The sequence below is a fragment of the Scatophagus argus genome, chromosome 19 (assembly GCF_020382885.2).
Source record: "Scatophagus argus isolate fScaArg1 chromosome 19, fScaArg1.pri, whole genome shotgun sequence".
In the NCBI taxonomy this organism is placed as follows: domain Eukaryota; kingdom Metazoa; phylum Chordata; class Actinopteri; family Scatophagidae; genus Scatophagus; species Scatophagus argus.
Genome location: NC_058511.1, coordinates 19,694,778 through 19,714,053, shown reverse-complemented (window position 1 = coordinate 19,714,053; position 19,276 = coordinate 19,694,778). Strand labels below are relative to the sequence as shown.

General features: G+C 41.1%; 1 protein-coding gene across 2 annotated transcripts in view; it reads right to left on the bottom strand.

The window, feature by feature from the left end:
• Positions 1-19,276, bottom strand: part of bach2b (BTB and CNC homology 1, basic leucine zipper transcription factor 2b) — an 81,350-nt gene that overhangs the window by 20,421 nt on the left and 41,653 nt on the right. For both annotated transcript variants that reach the window (XM_046372275.1, XM_046372276.1), the window contains one exon: positions 4,831-5,085. In XM_046372275.1, coding sequence (XP_046228231.1) covers positions 4,831-5,085 — 255 coding nt within the window. The remainder of the gene's footprint in view (positions 1-4,830; positions 5,086-19,276) is intronic.

Sequence of the window (19,276 nt, the reverse complement as noted above, 5' to 3'; positions counted from 1 at the left end):
GAAAAATGTGCAGTGTTCCCTGGCCCATGACTAAGGAAAGAACTGACAAACAGGAGGTGGTTTGAGGTTTGTCTACCAGCACTCTGCTGAATCACAGTGCTGCCTTCTCCTTTTTCCAAAATAAAAATCAAGAGAGGGCAGAAATGGTAGCACTGATGATCGAGCGCTATCGTTCCAACCATGCAGAACATTCTCCCGCTGGATGTCAGACAAAAGAAATGGACAAGGCAGTAACTAAACATTTTATTGCCCTCTGGGTCAACAAAAATATAGGAACGCATGTAGTAGTAGTGAGGATCAATCACAGCCTTTTGTACAGGAGCGCAAAGGCAACAGGCTGCACTAATAACCATCTGACAACAGTCTGCTGTGATCATGGCAGTGAGTACTGAGTCACATGTTTGCACTCAGTTCCGCAATGTGGAGGTCATTTCTGTTTGTCCCAGCGATGACTGCTCCTCTCCAGTGGAGGGCTCTCTTTGAGGCTTCTCTCCCTGGCTTGTATTTGTGGCATACTGATCCTTATGAATCCCTCTTTGTTCCACAAGAAATTTGATGTGTATGTGCTAAGCCTCCGTCATCCAACATGGACGCTGTGCTCTTCTCTTCCCTCCCCCTGACGGCTGGCCCAGAGGACAGCATCGCTGAGATAAAGGGGGTTTGTTTTGTTCCCATGATGTGATGGCCAACAAAGCCCCTTGGAAAAACTGGTTGCCCCTCTGCAAGCCCACAATCACATTAGATATAGATGATGTCACTCACCCGCGCCAGCCCCGGCTACTCCAAGGGCAGCGAGGCCACGAGACAGGAGTGATGAAGATGGTGGGGGAGGTGGTCTTTGTTTCACATTTCATCTGCACCAGCCTCCCCCTCTTTCCCTCACTGGCAGTAACGGCCTGCCTATTTTGCACTTTGTTTCACATAGGTGGCAGCCTTCAGTAGCTGCTGAGGGAAGACTCACCATGACTGGAGGCAGACACATGAGTGTCAGTGAAGTGAGGCTAACCTAGCACAGCTTAAGGCTGCTACTCTGAGCTGACACAGGCCAATGGGGACTGAGCAGACCCAGCCCTCGCCCCATCACTGGAGAGAGGTTAATGTGCAGACAAAAGGCACAGATGTGTCAGCGTGCTTCAGTCACTGACTGTAAAGCAAAGGGTGACAGCAGACCTTAAAGAAGTCCACCGGTCATATCAACGTAATGACATCCATGATGTGGCTGAGACTCGTGCAGACGGTCAGAGAGAGAGATGTGCTGAACAGGAGCAGAAGAAAATTCCATCTCCATCCATTCCATAATAGATGAACACAATGTCAAAACAAGAGCCAAGAGCTAGGGCCATTTGTTGCTCCACTACATTTCAAAGACCTTTCACTGCACTACATTATTTCACAGCACTAATCGATGTTAGAACTACAAAATATGTAGACAATATACTGTAGTAAAAATAAGCTCACCTCACCAAAAGCTGTAACATGAATCTTACACATGAATGAATCAGTATAATCCAAAAAAATATGTACACTATTTTATAATGCTATGGAAGGGAACATAATGAGTACACACTTCACTCAGATTCTGGATGAAGATCACTGGTTAGGAATTATAACAGAGAGTGATAATATGGAAAAAATACCTATCAGCTTCACGTGAAAGAAAATATTTTTGTTAGTAAACGAAAGAAACGGAAGAATTTATGAAACAGTGCAAAATGCTTATGAACTTACTGGTTTCAATTTCAAGATGCTTGATTTATATACACTATTCACGCGTAACCACCAACATGGTTTGTCTTTGTTTCTGGCCTGTCTTATTTGTTTTTGTGTTCCTTATATTGTTAACTGTAAAACATACACACACAATACTTTTGAGTTAGTGTACATAGTTTTTTGTATGTACAAACTATTTCAATAAGCATTGAAGTTAAAAAATATTTCAAAGCAAAATATTTTTTCTCGTTTACTGAGTATTTTTACATTGACAACAACAGATACAATAACTGATTAATCATTGTGAAATGACAACATCGCTTGGTGTCCTGTGAAAGCCTATTATTCACTATTTTCTGATGCTGACATCAATTAGACCAGCGATAATGAAAATAACTGTATGTTGAAATGTAAAAACATAGTAAACCATTCCACAGACAGGGTACTGTTGAATATGATGTACATAGCTACATTAGGCATCCATTGTGACACAATAAAGCCAATATATTGATTCCATGTTGTTTTGCCATTTAGATAAAATGCTAAAGAATATGTGAAATGTTGTCAGATTTGAGCAGGGATGGACAAAAGTAAAAAGGCTGGGTGAAAACCTCAAGGGGAGAATCTCTCTCTCTCTCACACACACTCTCTCTCACTCTCTCTGGCACATTAAAGACACAGTCATTGAAAGATGTTACTTTCCACACTCCATCTCACACCTGAAACACACAGCAGCTCATGCATTATTCATGAGCGCAGCGAGTGAATGCAAGGGATGTTGCTTTGAGCATCGAAGAGCTGTTCCCTGCAGTCATTCTTTGAATTAAGGAGGATAAAAACCCCAATGCTCATTTTATATATGGTGACAATCTGACGTGAACTTCTTCTTCAATGAGTGCGGCGACAAAGTCGTTTGACAGGCGTTACTTTATTAATGCACACTGGCCCCAGCGAGGAGCTGCAACTCTGCAGCACATGCGGGATGCGCCCCAGTTTTCACAGCAGCATCTGTACGTGTGTGTGAGTGTGGGTGTGTGTCATCAGTAAGTCAGAGGGGTACTTTCATCGTGTGTTCAGTGGAAGGGCTCAGACGGGGATCAGTTTAAAGTGACAACGTGAGAACTGAGGTGAGCAAGACGGAGGAGTGTTGCTGAACCTGACGAGCTCTGAGACTATGGTGGCGTTAATCTCGCCAAGAAATGCTACCCGTTTCTGACAACGGCGGCGGCGGTGACATCTGACAAGTGCTAATTGGCAATCACAGCCTTATAGGCTCAATAATGCACTTTCTCACACCTTTGGTCTTTATCCTCCACCAAACAACAGATCAAATTAAAACACTGTTTTGCTACCTTCATGTCTTATGAGAGAAAAACTGTAAATAAAAAATTAAAATAACTTTACAAATATTCAAAAGTCAATTAATAAAGCCAACAATTAAGTCATTAATTTAGAAAAAAAAAATAACAACTGCATATAACTACAATATAACAATTTCCTCCAGGGATCAATACAGAAGTCTGGTTCTGATTTTGATAATAATATAAACTAGTTTAGAAATAAACTACTAATTATTGTCTATATAATTTGTTCTAAAATCTGAATATTTCTAATGCAACAGAAACCTTCTCAACACCCATGCAAAAAGACTTAAGGTGGGCTCTGCTAATACAGCAAATCAACATTATAGATTTTATCTCTTAAGGTGTACAGAAAGCGAACATGAAGTAAATCTTCAGCATGTTTTATTCGCACAAATTTGACTGTTAAACCAGTGCTTATTGCAGCTGCGCTAACGTAAACAAGAGCAGTTAAACATATTTACCACGCAGTTTTTTCCTGTGATGTTATGAAACAAAATGCCTCTTTTTGTCTTGTGTCGGTCTCTTCGTCAGTTTTAAGGTCCCGATTAATAATGCTCTTGATCTGTCCTTTTCTTGCAACACCAGAGAAGATCAATTTTGTCACATGCATAGTAAAGTGCAGTGTAATTTGCTATCAGTCCCCAGAATTTGATTTCCCCTGTGAGTCCTTGTCACCAGATCTGTCTAGTGAATGCTCTTTTATCTTTGCTCTCATCTTCATCTTTTTTTTTTTACCCTTAGTCCCAACCAAATAACCTAAATTACAGATGAGAGAGAGCCCTCAAACAAATACTCATGAAAAGTAACTGTGGATACTGAAACATGCTGTTCATTTTGCATGGACAAAATCTTCTGACAAATTAATAATGTAAATGTAATGTGCAAGTGTGTCATACTTTGCATGCGCCATACTTGACTTGTTCACAGATGCATTTTTACACTTGGACCTTGGATGATACAACCAAAAATACTCATGAAGTTGCACTACAGTAGATTACTTTTTCACATTACTTTTTTATGTGATAAAAATATAGCAGATTATAATGTAGAGGACTTAATGGTCCACCAAGGACATGAGACCCAACCCAGGACCCTTATGGACTCAAATCCAATTTTTACATGGTTAGTCGAGTCAGGGTCCCTGGTTTCTTTAACATTATGTGTAATAACGAAGAGGATCTAAGAAGACCTGGTCCTGATCAGACAGTGATGATCATGTAGTGCAACAGCAACAAGGCCACAAGGTGGTAACAAATGACCAAACAGACTGCCGCTCAGGTTAACAGTCAAAGAGAAGAGGTCAGACTCATCTTGAAGCGCAAATTGGCAATGCTAATGTAAAAAACTGTGGCAACAGTGAACCTTCATTATTACCATTCTGAATGGGTCCAGGTCCCACCTTTCAAATAACAGTTGAGTCTGGTTTGGAGACACGTAGTAAATTTCTGGCTCATTTTGGTTTCAGGTATGGAAACTTTGGATGCGCAAAGACCTCTGCTGTACTACAATTTTGCTCATTGCCAAAGGTTTCATTCCATGTTTCTTGCCTGAGGTGGAGGATAGATAGAGGGCTTTGGTCCAATGGTCCAAGTTCATCAGTGTGTGTGGTTAAGGATGCTAGGTGAAGGTGCACAGAACGTGAGTAACACTTAGTGATATCAGCGGGGACTCTTAGTGTTGTCTAAAAGTATATAACAGTTCCAATCATGCAAAATAAAACTGTAAAAAAAAAAAGAAGTGTGTTTGATGGACGTACCTCTTCTGGAAGGCTAACGACCAAGCCATTCTCTGCCTGGCCCACTAGCGCCTGGAGGAAATACTCGCTGCAGGCGGCCAGCACGGCCCGATGACCACGGAACTCCTTGCCCTCCACCAGGACAGTCACATCGCACAGGATATCCTGCTTCCGCTGGTCGTTGAGGCAGAGGAGGATATTGGTACAATGAACTGTCGACTCATACACATACATGGGGGCTTCAGGCTTCTCATCCACGGACATTCCGCTCACGCCCTGGAAATAGAAGCACAATGGAGGGGGGTCAGCTTACAGCCGAACCCAGCGCATTCCGCAGGGCTGACATCAGTCCCGGCGGTCTGCTGCAGCCAGCTTCACGATTCAATACATACAAGCCTGACTGACCGCCACTCTCTTCACGTGGTCATTTAACATTTAAAGGCCAGCAAAATGTTGTCGTGCATGCCATTGCTCAGAGTAGACCCATACAAAACATCCCAACAGGAATCAGAAAAGACTGATAGTAGTTCACACATTTCCACTTAAATACTTCCCACTGCACATTCAAACCACATGCACAGGAAAAGCCAGATAATTACATCAACAAGTAAAAACATACAGAACACCCTTTATTTAAAGCCAATTCCATTTAAATCAAACGTACAAAACAGCACACAGTGAAGGGTTTTGCTTTAAATGAGCGCATGTGTTTGTAATCTAAGAAGGACTCAGTGTAAAGGTATGCTGAGCAGCTTAGACACACTGTGCAAGAGAACATCAGTGGCAGAACAGTGAGAATATAAGAGCATGAGCAGCATCTTCACAGGCTGAACCCGAATGACAGTAGAAAGGGTTGGTTTTAGGTGCGAGAATGGCAACAGTTAAAGAAGTGTCATGTAACATGAGCGCAAAAGACTGTATAAGGCTAACGTCAAATAAAATACAGCATTTTTACCATCTGCTTTCAAAATGTTTAAAAGACAATAAAAGCAAACATTGGATTAATTACACTGAGGTCAGAAAGGTCAAAAAAACAAACATGGGCTACATGTACCGAATACCTCACTATGCTAACCTAGGTTAAACACTCTAAACTGACTCCAACTCTACAAACTGACTTTCTCACTGAATCTTTGAAAGAATGCAACTTAACATACAGCCCAACGTTCTGAAGTATTCCTTTAAAGGCATTAAATAGATATTAACATGGGACCCCTTTATTTGACAGTGCACCAATAAAGACGAGAATGCAGGAGCTAGCTTACTCTTGAAGTTTTTATTGCTTTAATTTTACACACAGTGCTTCCTTTTTCAGTCCACGTTTTGTTTTCAATGCCAGATTTTATTTCTGATGCCAAAACCCATTGTTACTGCCCCATACTGTCACTTATCCATACTGGTACATCTGTACTGCCAACTAAAACGCAAATCTCAAGGAGAGGAACATATGAACATATGAACATCAGACTTCCTTACAAAAGTTGCCATCAGTTTTTTTTTTGTTTTGTTTTTAGTTGGCTAGCAAGCTATCAGATCAAATGTAAAGGATCAGAAAATGTGATTACACTCCCTTTCTGAACTGAATTGTTCTGATTAGCTTTGTCCTCCTTATCAATGGAGAGAAAATAATCTGAAATGCTGGAATGAAATTTGTGTGAACCTTTTTGTATCTTTAATACATATCTTTGCATAAATAATAAATAAAGAGAAAACACATCACACTTTAACATCATAGTGTCAGCAATGACCAATAATCCAGTTAAGCAAAGGAAGCTCTCAACTGACTGATACCTTTATGTACGTGACTTACCTTTACATAAGTGCTTAATAAAAGGATAAGTGGAACTGAAAATGAGGAAGTATAGCTAACACGCTTTAAGTAAAAAAAAAAAAATTCAATAGATTGACGAGTGCTATAATTTACCATGACACATTAATTTCTCCCACCATACAGCACTCTCAAAGTCAGCGGATCTTCTGCCCCACACACACACACTGCAGTCCTCAAGGCAAGATGATGAGTGTCTCAGATGGAATGTCGCTACTACACCAAGAGAGAAATGGGAGACTGACAGGCATCTTCAGCTTGCAAACAGGGCTAACATCATGAGAAAAGGGGAACCTATCACAGTGGAATGGAAAGGGACAGGGTGGAAATGCGGTATAGGAAAGCTCTCTGCACTGCAGCTGATCATCATGTGAGACTATGATCACTGACTGTGGTTACATGGGCAAATGGTTTTCCTTCCGATGGCAATCAATCCAGTTGACAGTTCTCACAAAAACAGCTTTGCTGCTTTTTCCATGTGCTACAGTTTGCAGTCTTTGTCTACACACATGTGCAGTCTTACAAAAAAAAAAAAACCCTGAAAAACCTGCATCCAGCGTTCAGCACCATCAGTGCTGTTCTTTTTCTCAGAAGCAAATTCAAATTCATCAGGTTACTGTGAAGCAAGGGGGTGTGAGATATACTCTGAGAAATAGGACAAATAGTTTGTGAAAGATTTCAATTCAATTCAATTCAATTTTATTTATATAGCACCTTATACAATCAAAATTGTCTCTAGATGCTTTACAGAGACCCAGAGCCTGAACCCCCGAGCAAGCAGACAGTGGCAAGGAAAAACTCCCTTTTAACAGGAAGAAACCTTGAGCAGGATAAATGTGGAATAAAACAGGCTGCAGGTATATGTAGGGAGCACAATAACCAGCAGAACAGTGCTGGAAGCATAGGTCATCCCTAACCACTTCCTCCATGTATGTACATCACATACATACTAGATTTAGTATCTTAATTCCACAGATTAGCCAGCTATTGTTGCAAAGATATGTCATCCGATGATGACAGCATTTCCTCAACAATTAGCACCTTTGAAAAGAAATTAAAAAAAGCTTTTGTCCAGTTGAGTGGACGAAGGCATCATGTTGATGTCTCAACAGAGGACAGCACTTGTCTGTCATCTATTTTCTACTGTAAGGCCCACTAGAAATTTGACACAAGTAAATGCATAGTGAGCCTAGACCAGAGTGAGAGAATGAAAATTGTGGCCTGGCTTTGTGAAACTGCACTGAGCCATAAATTGTGTTTTAATATGAGACCATTTGCAGATCCAGCTGTTTACCTATAGTAATGATTTGACCGGAGCAATCTACTGCTGCAACAAACAGTCTGGTGTAGGGGCTGTTGTGGAATAACTATGTCTGTCCAGACTCTCCTGTGGTTCTGGCTGCGCCAACTGTTGTATAGTTTGCTTATTTCCACCAAACATGTCTCAGATGGCTTCCTTGGTCTTCCAAGAATAATGTTTCCAGATGTGGTTGCGAGGTTCAGAACAATCCAAACATGCTATTTCTTACCCTGGAATGCACATTCGCCTCACTTCACATAGTTTGCTGCAGTGCAGGAAAATGCAAGGATGACACAAACACCAGACACACACACACACACACACATATTCACAAATGCACGTACTCGTACAGACAGACACATACCCAGACACACACATACACACCACAAAATAGCAGGTTGGAGCGGAATTCTGATTATAAGTGCTGATGGATGCAAAAGATTTCCTTTTTCTTTCCTTTCCAGGGTCAGCTGTTGGTGGCAGCTCTTTCTGCCACACTGCTACAAACTCTGCCAACCTACTCGTGAGTTGCTAACGCTCCTGTGTAGATCAAAAGCACAGCAGGATGATGATGAGTGCACTCCAAGAGCGGTCAGAGCTCACTTCAGGGCCCACCGGTGGTTGCTCCTGGAGCGAGCCCGCCCGTCTGAGGGAGGCTGGTGAAGACTAATGTGGCTGGAGACCTGTGAGCTCTGCACCACACATTACAGCAATTACGCTTGTGGTGCACGACTTTAAGCACATGCGTGCAGAGCAGCCCACATACTGCCGTTACCTGATGTTACCTGCTCCTATCTTATTCTGTACGGAAGGAGCAGATAACATCATGTGCTCTACAATACTTTAATTATGTTACCTGTCACAGCTTTCATGTGTGTACCTGCTGTTGCCTAACCATTGTCTTTGCTCACTGACATGTGGGGTTGGGTTCACGACACGGTGGTACAGTTGCTTGAGGACAGTTTAATTCTTTGGTTCATAGAATAAATACTTACTCTATTGCTTATTTGAATTTAGCATGTTTTAAAGGTCATGTTCTCACTCTCAGGAGCTTTTCAGACTTTGGCTATAGATATCAAAATGTCACACATTCTGAAAAATATGAATTTGTTTTTTTATTTCTGGAAGAGATGAGAAAAAAATAATATCAGCCTCATGTCTGTGTGCTAAAAACAGCTGCAAAAAATACCAGCTCAGAAATATAGGCACTGAAACTGCTGTTGAAACTGCTGTTGGTGCGACAACGTACAGGTTATTTTCCCATCTGTTTTTGCTAAGAACTGCATGTGTGAGGCAGAAAAAAGACAGACTAGACCCCGAATCTCAAAAAGATGAGGCACTGCTGGGACGACAAGCGGGCAGTGTGGCTGCTCTAACCTGCTAACATGGGCGTGGAAACAAAAAGAAAGATGAAATGTAAAGATGACAATTTGTGGTTACATGTTCAGTCTTCAATCTAAGCAAGGCTGGCCACGTCTTGACTCCAGCTCTGTATTTAGCACACTCATGACACTGACATCATTCTTCTCACCTCACTCATTGAGAGACTACATGACGAGATGGTGATCCATTTCACCACGTAAAACTAATTTACAGTGCATTCTGGGAAAATTAAAGATCTCCTTCGAACTCGAAAACATGGTCGGTAACTAAAAAAAAAAGGGGGAGTTTTTCCAAAGATTTCTCCAAGATAACATCTTCAAACTGCTTTATGAATTAATCATGTTAAATATAATTTTGTACACCATGAAACAGGAAAAATCCTCAAAAAGCAAATCATTTCATTTCAGCTGGAGGCTGGAACAAGCAAATGTTTGGCTCTTTGCTTGAACTGTTGTTAACCAGTTAAGTTAACTAAAAAAAGTTTAAACTTAAGTGAAACTTCCAGTTTCCCTCCCAGGGATCAATAAAGTGTTCTGATTCTGACTCTGACTCGAGCTATGAACTTATCACAGGTGTCATTGATTATTACCATGGAAACACAGCTGAAATACTTTTTAAGAAGAAAAAAACTCGTAGTATTTAGAAAGGGGAGGGGGGGGCAGACTTAGGTGCCAGTCGTTGAGATGGACGGGACAAGCAGCGGGATGTCTGAGTCAGCTTTGGCCTGACTGTATCATATGACGTGGTCTTATATTGGGGACTTTTGGGTAGGAGGGGTGCTAATGTGTGACAGTGTGTCATGATGTGCTGTGATGTGTGTCCTCCCTCTCTGTGTCTCAGCAGAATAATGTGCAGGGTGTGTGGGAGGAAGAGGCTAAGGCGGGGGTCAGGAAAGAATTCAATATATAAGGCAGCGAGGGTGCAGATTAAAATAAGAAAAAAAAAATAAATAAAAAGCATCATTACCCCTTCAGACAGCTTCCATGTTTTAATGTATTCCTCTCAGATTCTCTTCTTCACTCCTCCATCACAGAAAGCAATACGAGCTCTTTTAACGCTGGCCTCGGGAGCACGAGCTGACAGAACAGTATCCACTCAAGGTCCACTGACTCACCTGTCAGCTATACTACATGATCTTACTCAGTTGTCATGATGCAGTACAAACTCAAATCTCACTTATAATTCCTTATTATGATAACATTGTAGTCACAAAAGCCATTGCTAAAATAATGCAGTGACATTAAAAAAGAAAAGCAATCAGGAAATATGCTTCTCTCTATAAGCCTGTTCATGTTTCTTGAATTTGTTGCTGTGTTCTAAGATCTCAGCAATTAACTTGATGATTACAGTGTCATTAATACCAGTTGAAAGAATGGTCAAGACTGCTAAAATAAAGTTGTAAAAATAAGAAAAAGTAGAGACTGGAACCTTTTTTACACTTAAATCTGGGAAATGTTGTGTAAATGATCTGATTGCGTCTTGGGAAGATTCCTTCATAAACTGCATTCTTTCCATCGCTTGTTGATATATTAACTTATTTAATCATATTTTCCTGATAGATTAGTGCCTCAGACAATAACTGAGCGGAGAGCAGAACGAGGCCCACAGGCGTCGCAAAATGAGTTGCAAATCACAGACGGTCACAGACAGGAGGTCTAAAGCACAACTTAATTCTGGAAAAAATAATTTTAAAATCACATGAGTTATTGTTCAATGGGACACATGCACAGAATGGTTGGTACCAAAATTACGCACCCTGTGGCTCCTTGTAATAAACAAGATTAGTCTCTGCTGCTGCTACAGTCTAATGACATTATCCACTGGGCCAGTACAGTCAGAGGGGGACTAACATGAACACTGCGTCACTGTGCACAATTATTGGGGGGGGGGGGACTCCTGCTAGATGGCTGTAATTACAGTGAGGATGAACATGTTTTTAATTAGAATTATCAAATTAGGCCACAACAACAAATGCCCTTGGAGTTGTACAAGGCGGCAAATGTCAACATGGGTGGTGATGGTGATGATGGGTAGGTAAATGGAGGCCCTAATTAGGTATATGACTCATTACCATGAGTTCAAATAAAAATCACATACAAGTTTTATTTATGACAGAGTCTGCAAGCAAAATAAATGCAAGCAGAAGCCGTTTCAGCCTTAACAATAAAGTACAAACACACTGTCTTTGAATGTAATGGTGAGCATATATTTTTGGAGGGGTTTCATTTCCTCAAATTAAACTCTCTGCTTCCCCACACACTCAGATTAGTTTTTGTGGCAGTGATGATCAGTGTGATAGTGTATCTATCCATCAGTCTGCTTCTTTTTAATACTTGTGTCCACATAGAGATATTGCCATATATGAAATTTTAATCTGAACAAATTCTATGAAAAAGATTGTCTCAAAAACTAATGCTCACATTTCCAAGAAGTTAACTTTGTCTTATTTTGTCCTAATGGCACCAGATTAGACTAAAATAGCAGTATAATATTTGTTAACATGCATACAAAATATATCTAAATCTGGTGGTCAGATGGCCATAACACTTGGTGTGGGGGAAATAGTTATTTTAAGCAGCATTCAGTATTGGACTTACTGGGGGACACATCGCATGCAGATTCAGCAAAAATGGTTACAATCAAAGCAGCACAGGCTGATAAACTGTTCACTTATTATTCGGTCTCTAGCAGAGGGCTTCTATCTGACCCCAAAAAAGGTCAGGTAATGTGTAGTTTCCAGATGAACAATTTGATCTGTTATAAAATGACATAAAATTCATGAAGTTTTCACCTTACAAGGCTGAAACAACATTTTTGGCATTGTTAAGATGGTACCAGCATCTTGAAACATATAGACATTACATATTTAATGCAACAGATGAGCTCCCTTAATGTTCAGAAAAAGGTGGTGCTAATCATACCCATGACGGTTGTTCTCTGCAAGACAAACAGCAGAGGTCATCAGAAATGTGTTACTTGTTCATCATAAGCATCAGAAAGGGACGTCAGGCACAGGAACTGATTAAACAGGGATTGCTCAACCTGGCTATAAAAAAAAATGTTTAAGAGGATGGGTTGTTTTTTTTGACGTGACACGTATTATTTAAGATTCTGGTATTTTAAAAGATGGTAAATATACTTCTTATGAATGAAATGTTCCAGAATTGGTCATGTAAAACTTATTCCAATCATGCTTCTTACTGACAGGTTGTGATTTCAGTAGGCCTGCCTGAGGGTTGACACTGCTTGTTAACCTCTGTGGCTTATGACACCATTGCAAAAGCATTTGAAAACTATTAAATGTGCACTCGTCATCAAGATGAAAAAACAAGGACATTTTTGTTAGTTCCCTAAAACAACATTTATTATTTCTTATTACTCAGTGTGTTTTTCATCTGCAATTTGTTGTTAGTGCAGACAAATGCAATGCTGTTTGGGCTCTATTATATGCCTGAAGAACAATCTCCGTTCAGCAGAAACACTTCCATGTTCCTACAAGCATTCAGCCGACAAAGTTATATCTCAAATAAATCACTTCTGAAGGCAAAGCCATTCTTGCTAAGCGGAAGGGAGGCTGACTTGTCTCAGCATCGCAAGCAAACTGCAACTTTGGAAGCAACTGAGTAATGAATGCAAAATATGAAATGTCTTGAAAAAGAGAACTTCCTTGACAAACATGAAACAAATGTTCATAAAAAAAAAAAAGAAAAAAAAAGAGAACTTCTGCTGCGTTTTTGCATCAAAACAAGCAACATAAGATTGTAAGACAAGATTGAAGGTGAGCTGTTGTTTTGGGGGCTTTCCAGTGCAACCACACAAAGTTCACTGACATCCATGACAGAAGCAGCTCCTTATTCTCCATACTGCTGATAAGGTAAATAGCCTTTCAGAAGGTCACTGGGTTGAGGCTATTGATCCTGAGATAATATATGCATGACAGCCACATCTGAGACTCGCTGCTGATGCTCAGCAGGCTCTGCTGATTACTTATCGAGGAATGTGGAAGCATAATGAGAGTGTTTCTTTGTTGTGTTTGACCACACTAACATAGATATTTGAGTCGTTTTTCATGTGCAATTATATCAAACCCCTATTGCATAAAGGGCAAAAGACAGGTTTGCGCAATCTTTGTGTATGAAGAGGACGGATGTGACAATTCAAGTTCTTACAAAAGACAGCATTTAAGAAAGTTCAAGGTAAACCTAACTTGGAGGACACGCGGTCATCTCAGGGTATGGCTGGAGTCATTATGCTTGAAGTCCATCAACAAAAGGATCAAGTGCTTCTCGCTCCAAACAGAAATCAATACTGTCTCCCTGCTTTTCGATCGAAGAACTGAGCAAAGGCAACATCAATTCTTGAACAAGAAAGCTTGAAAAGCCTCCAGACGGGATATTCATGCGCAAGACCGAAATGGACTCTAGAAATGTTGTCCTTATTTAAATGTCTGGCCGGCGGAGGGACCTTCTCTGGAGCCAGCCCATGTGATGACCTTAGCAGTAGCCATGTCTAGCGTGGTCAGGTGACTGGGGTAACTCAGGTTAGGCTGAGCCTCCAGGGGCCACTGAGTTGCGTACCATCCAGTGATGCTCCTGCTGTTGACGCTGATGAATGGGACCGCCTGTGACTACCAATACCTGTGAGTGCTGCACAAACCTGCATCTATCTAGAATCCTAATCAACACCAGAGTTACTTCATCTCCCAGCGCCGGAAAGGTCAAGGCAGTGATCTCAACCATGTGAATCAATACTCAAACCACTGCAGAGATTTACCTTTTAAAAGAAACAATTAGTGTGGAGCACAAGCAAAAACAGGCGGATTAAACGCTGAGAAACACATCATCAGAACAGCCAGCATCTGCATTAAAATGCACAGAGGTTCACGTCTTTGACATCAGGAAAACACAAGCCAACAGCATGTGCAGAATGTCTAAACTGATGGTGATCGCTCTTCTTCAGTCAGGCGTTTGAGGACAAGTTTCTAAGACTTGTCTTCAAAACCTGGTGTTACTTAAGTGTGTGCAGTTATATCTACCACAACAACACTCCAGAAGCTATTAATAGCCATATCTTGCTGACTAATCACTCTTGAAAAACCTGCTCATTAAGAGTAAAATCATGACAGCTAAAGAAGAGCATTCAGAGCTATGGTGGCCAATATGTAGCCAATAAAGATGCCATCGAGGAATCTTTTGCATCACTGAAATGGAGTGAAATCAATTTCACTGAAGCTACCTGTTGCATAGGACCAGACTTGACTTTTATATCTCAACAATCATCTTTTCTATCTTTTCACAGTCACAGAAACAGAAAACAAAAACAATCCTTGAAAGCGTCAGCTGCTAGGGTAAGTTGGCATTACCTCAAAAAGAAATCAGCACAGATCCAGTCATCTTGTTATTCCAGTATTTGCTTCGACAACTTTCTAATGTCTCTCACTGTATGTTACCGACAGCATCTGAGCCTATCAGTGTCTGTGGGTGGTGAGTATGACTGAGCAAGTGAGGTATGTGTGAGTGTGTGCGTGTGTATGTGTTTGTGTGATGGCATGCCAGAGTATTTTTGGGCCCTGCCTGTTTGAATGCAGCTTGCATGAATCATGACTTCCCACATAGTAGGTCAGTGAGCAGGGTGAGTCATATTGCTGTCTTATATGGTAACACGCTGCACATGTGACAGAAACACTAGGGTTATCTATAGACTGGGCTCATTGCTGTGTCTCAGCTCTGTCTTGGTCTTCAGATGATAACAGACCAGATTTGTCTTTGTTCAATTTTAAACTGCACAAATGAGCACAAATCCCCACACGTGTAAACTAAGTCTAAGACAGAACAGCAGATGCGTATTGCATTTCCTACCTCATGCCTACCTGCACACACAATCTGTTTGTCTGAACCTCTTCCTGTGTGACTAGCTGAATCAACAAGGAGATTGGTGATTGCACACACCCCAGTCTGCAAGTACAGACAACCACTGCACCTCATCACAATGGAAGCGATGCACCCCAAGACGGAAAGTGACCCTGACTGGACTGGGATATAGAGAGTGTTTTCCTGGAGCCCTAATTAGTCCAGTGATTTGCAGACCAAGGAGCTGCTAGCATGAGTGCCCAAGACTGGATTATGTTCTGAATTATTAACGGGGCCCACCGAAAGTAGATGGAGTCGGGGGCAGGGTTGAGGTGGAAGACAGACCATAAATTTAGCGCATGTATAAAGTTGAGAAAATTTTAACTGTCAGTTTTGACAAAAAAAAAAACAAAAAAACTCACACTCAGAACACTCATGGAAAAAAGGCAAGTGGAAAGTCTCCCCACAGGAAGGAGCTGACACAGAGACATCGCCCACGTCACCACCTTCAAAAGCCACGTCGATGTGCATGTGTGTGTGTGTGTGTGTGTGTGTGTGTGAGTGGGCTGGAGGGTACAAGTCTGTTGACATAGCAGAGAAAAGCAGTTTTTCAAACAATGCCTTTTTGCATGCGACATGTCAGGTTTTAAGAATACATACAAAATGCTCTTGTTGTTGTAGCAACATGCAAAACTGCAGCAATGGTCTAAATATCCAGCTGAGATCAAAGGACCACTAAGCCAGGCTGTGAGGAAGATGAAAGACAGCATCTACTGATGTGACTGATTGTGATACATCCTTGACGAGCAGCATGTCTGAGGGTTCAGGACTTGAGCTGGACGCCATGCTGGTGCTCTGTTTGTGTGTTGTTGCCACATTTTGTTCTGCGGTTCTAGCTGCTGTGAAAGACCACACATTAGACCAGAAGTCCTTGTTAGTGGTTCCCTTCCAACCATTCACAAACAAGCGTGTTTAACAGTACATTTCCGTGACAGTGCATACAGCTGTCGTTCATACTGGATGCTTGACAATGATGAGAGGATTTCCTCTCCTGACTGAAAAGCCGAAATAATTTGGGAAATCAAATATGAGGAAGATGTGGCACTCAGTGGATGAGGCTCCTGGAAGCCCTCAAATCCAAAGTGATCTCACTGGGTGATGTACAAATAGCACGCCACTGTTAAGAACATTCCATGTCATGGATTTTGCAAGCTTTTCGTTTGTCCTTTAATGGCAACTACATATGAGCACTGGACATACAGGAAAGGACAAAGTCCTTTTTTCTCAGTCTCAGGACCTATGGTAACAATTTGGTTAGATATAGGTATAAAAACTACCTGGTTAGGTTTATGAAAAACAGACATAACTAAGTGACCACGGAGTGTAACTGTCATGCTGACTCTCACCTAGTCAAAGGCAATCAGATAGGTCACATTAAAAGGTACATGCAATTCAGACAGTGCATGTGTAGAGATCTGCTGAACAGCCGTCGCTGTCAGTTTACTTGATGCCAGTGTGAGAGGCAGTGAGGGAGGAGGACACATTCACATGTAAGCTCACTCACATTACCCCAGTCAGAAAATGGCCATACGGGGTTAGATGACCCACTGGCAGCAGCAGCCACACAGTATGAGGGAGCTAATTTAGGAAGTGATATGAAGGTGAAAACACACACAGACACACACACACAGTGAAGGGGCCTGTAAAGTGTGTGTGTGTGTACCACAGAGATGAATGTACGTACACGTACATATTGCGACATCATGTCTTAAAATAAGCAGAGCACTGACATGCCAACATGTTCTCACTCCCAACTCAGTGTTTGCCTTACCATTGCCAACAAGACCCCCCCCCACCACCATCTCCCAAAAGACACGAAATATTATATATTATAGATGTTTTAATTCTGACCAGGCGTATTACTAGCCTAGACAACACATGTGATGCAGGACACAAACCTTGATTTCCAGTGTCCAAATCATATGCATCACACAAAAACTTGGATTTCCAATAAGTCATGATATCTTGCACATAACAATAGTAACGACTGGGTATTGAACTTCAACTTGGACTGAATTATGTTATCCTGAAAGTTAGCATCAAATGCTTTGTCAGACTGTTACTCTTGTTTCCTTAATCCTTGATCGAAAATTTTTCAATCTTTAGACAAAGCCTGTTCACATGGTGAGTGGTTAAATGAAAAAGGAAAAGGAAGTAATGAAACACGTGTTTACATTTCTCAACACTGGACAGTGACAAGAGAATCGTTACTGCAAAAGACTTGTCTGCTATCCCGCATTCACAGCAATCTGTGGGATTCGTGTACATGAAGTAAAATGTGCAATTTTTTTCATGACTCTCTGCACCACTACCTTTCATGCCTTTCAGTGAATGAAACACTACATTTGTAAACCGTGCTGGAGACACGAGAAGGTGGTCGGGGTACATGGCAGGTGCACAAGGTCCAATACTTTCCCACAGGGATCCGGGGTTCGACTCCTGTCGGGGGTTGGGTTTTGGTTTAAAGCACTTTGGTTGAGATATTCTCTGTTCATAAACAGTGTTGCAATTTTAACTTCGGCATTCACTTTGGTTACGGTTAGAGATCCTCATTTTGGTTATATGTTAACAAAAAATCAGTTTGTGAAATACTAGCATTTAAGACTCGCCATGAGCCTGATTTCAAAAGGTGGCACTAGACTGCCACGTAGTCTAAGATAACATATGTCACCTGTGTACTGACTGGAAACGTACTGTGATATATTGTGTATCATTGACCCTAGTGCACACAACCACTGTAGCTGCTTCTGCTTGTCTCCCTGTGATCTCTCTAATCTCAGTGGTTTCTGTAACCACCGTGCTCATGTCACAGCATTTAGCGAAGCAAGGCGTCAGAATCATGTGCAAGAGTTTGCAGGTTTCATACAAAGCAGTCATTAGTCAGCTGATTTCAGTCAGCGATTTGAATGCATGTACCTCCAAAAGTAATGCTGGCCTGACATGATTGAGAACAAAATAAGATGACAAAAGTAGGTGCGAATGCCACATTCTGTCATTTAAACATGTAACTGTAAGCTCTATGGACAGAGGTGATTTGGAACAGAGATATATAGTCTAATGCAAAACATCAATGTTAATCATGTATCATAGGTCAACTAGAGCTGTCAAAGTACATCAACACAAGCTCTGACTGCCTCAAATCAAAAGCGAGGGCACAGAATGAAAGGTTATGGTTTCAATTGTGCGCAGATGTGACACACAATGCGGTTAGTGGCTTTTGGGCAAAAGTCTTAATGACTCAACCTGAGAAGAGAAAGCAGTGCTTATTGATTGGACCTCTTCGCACGCCCAAGCATTACGAGTCACAGTGGAAATATTCGCAGGGGAGGAACTGTATTTCCAGTGAACAGAATGTCAAATGTTTAAGGCATTGTTTGGTTTTGATCCTTTGACCCTGACTGTGAAAAAAAAAACCAAATAATAATAATAACGTGTAATAAATACATTTCTAAATGTTTTCACAAGAGAGAGATTCCTTCAAATTCTGTCCAAACTCTGAGGCATGTTGAGTCAGACTGCAGTAATGTCCATGACACTATCTGTTTTTATTCCCCAACCTGCAGCATCAACATTTTATCTGTCACAGATAAAACAAAGCAGAGCTCTCAGTCATAAAGCCTTCCTTGAGTAATGATTGCATTTGAATCCAACCTATGATTTACTTACACACAGGTGAGCCAGCTGTGCCACGCATCCATTAGAGCAATCTGTGAAACACAGTATTTTGATCTTGTCTGCTGGACACTCTTACGCTATGATAGTACACAGTCTGGGTGCTGCAGACACTTGAACCACAATGTAATTCCTAGTAACTAGATATCTGTGTATCTTTTCAAGAAATGATTCAAAGAATTCTTTTGGCAAATAGGCTCAATTGTTTTCTTTCTGCAAGTCAGATAAAAACATTCCCATGTATCATGTTTGACATGAGACAATGCTGGAGTAAGGACGTGGTTAGCCTTGCTAGGCATTAGCTACCCTGGCTCAAAATAGAAACAAATATGTCAAACCATGGCCACCAACATCTCTAAAATTCATAAGTAATAG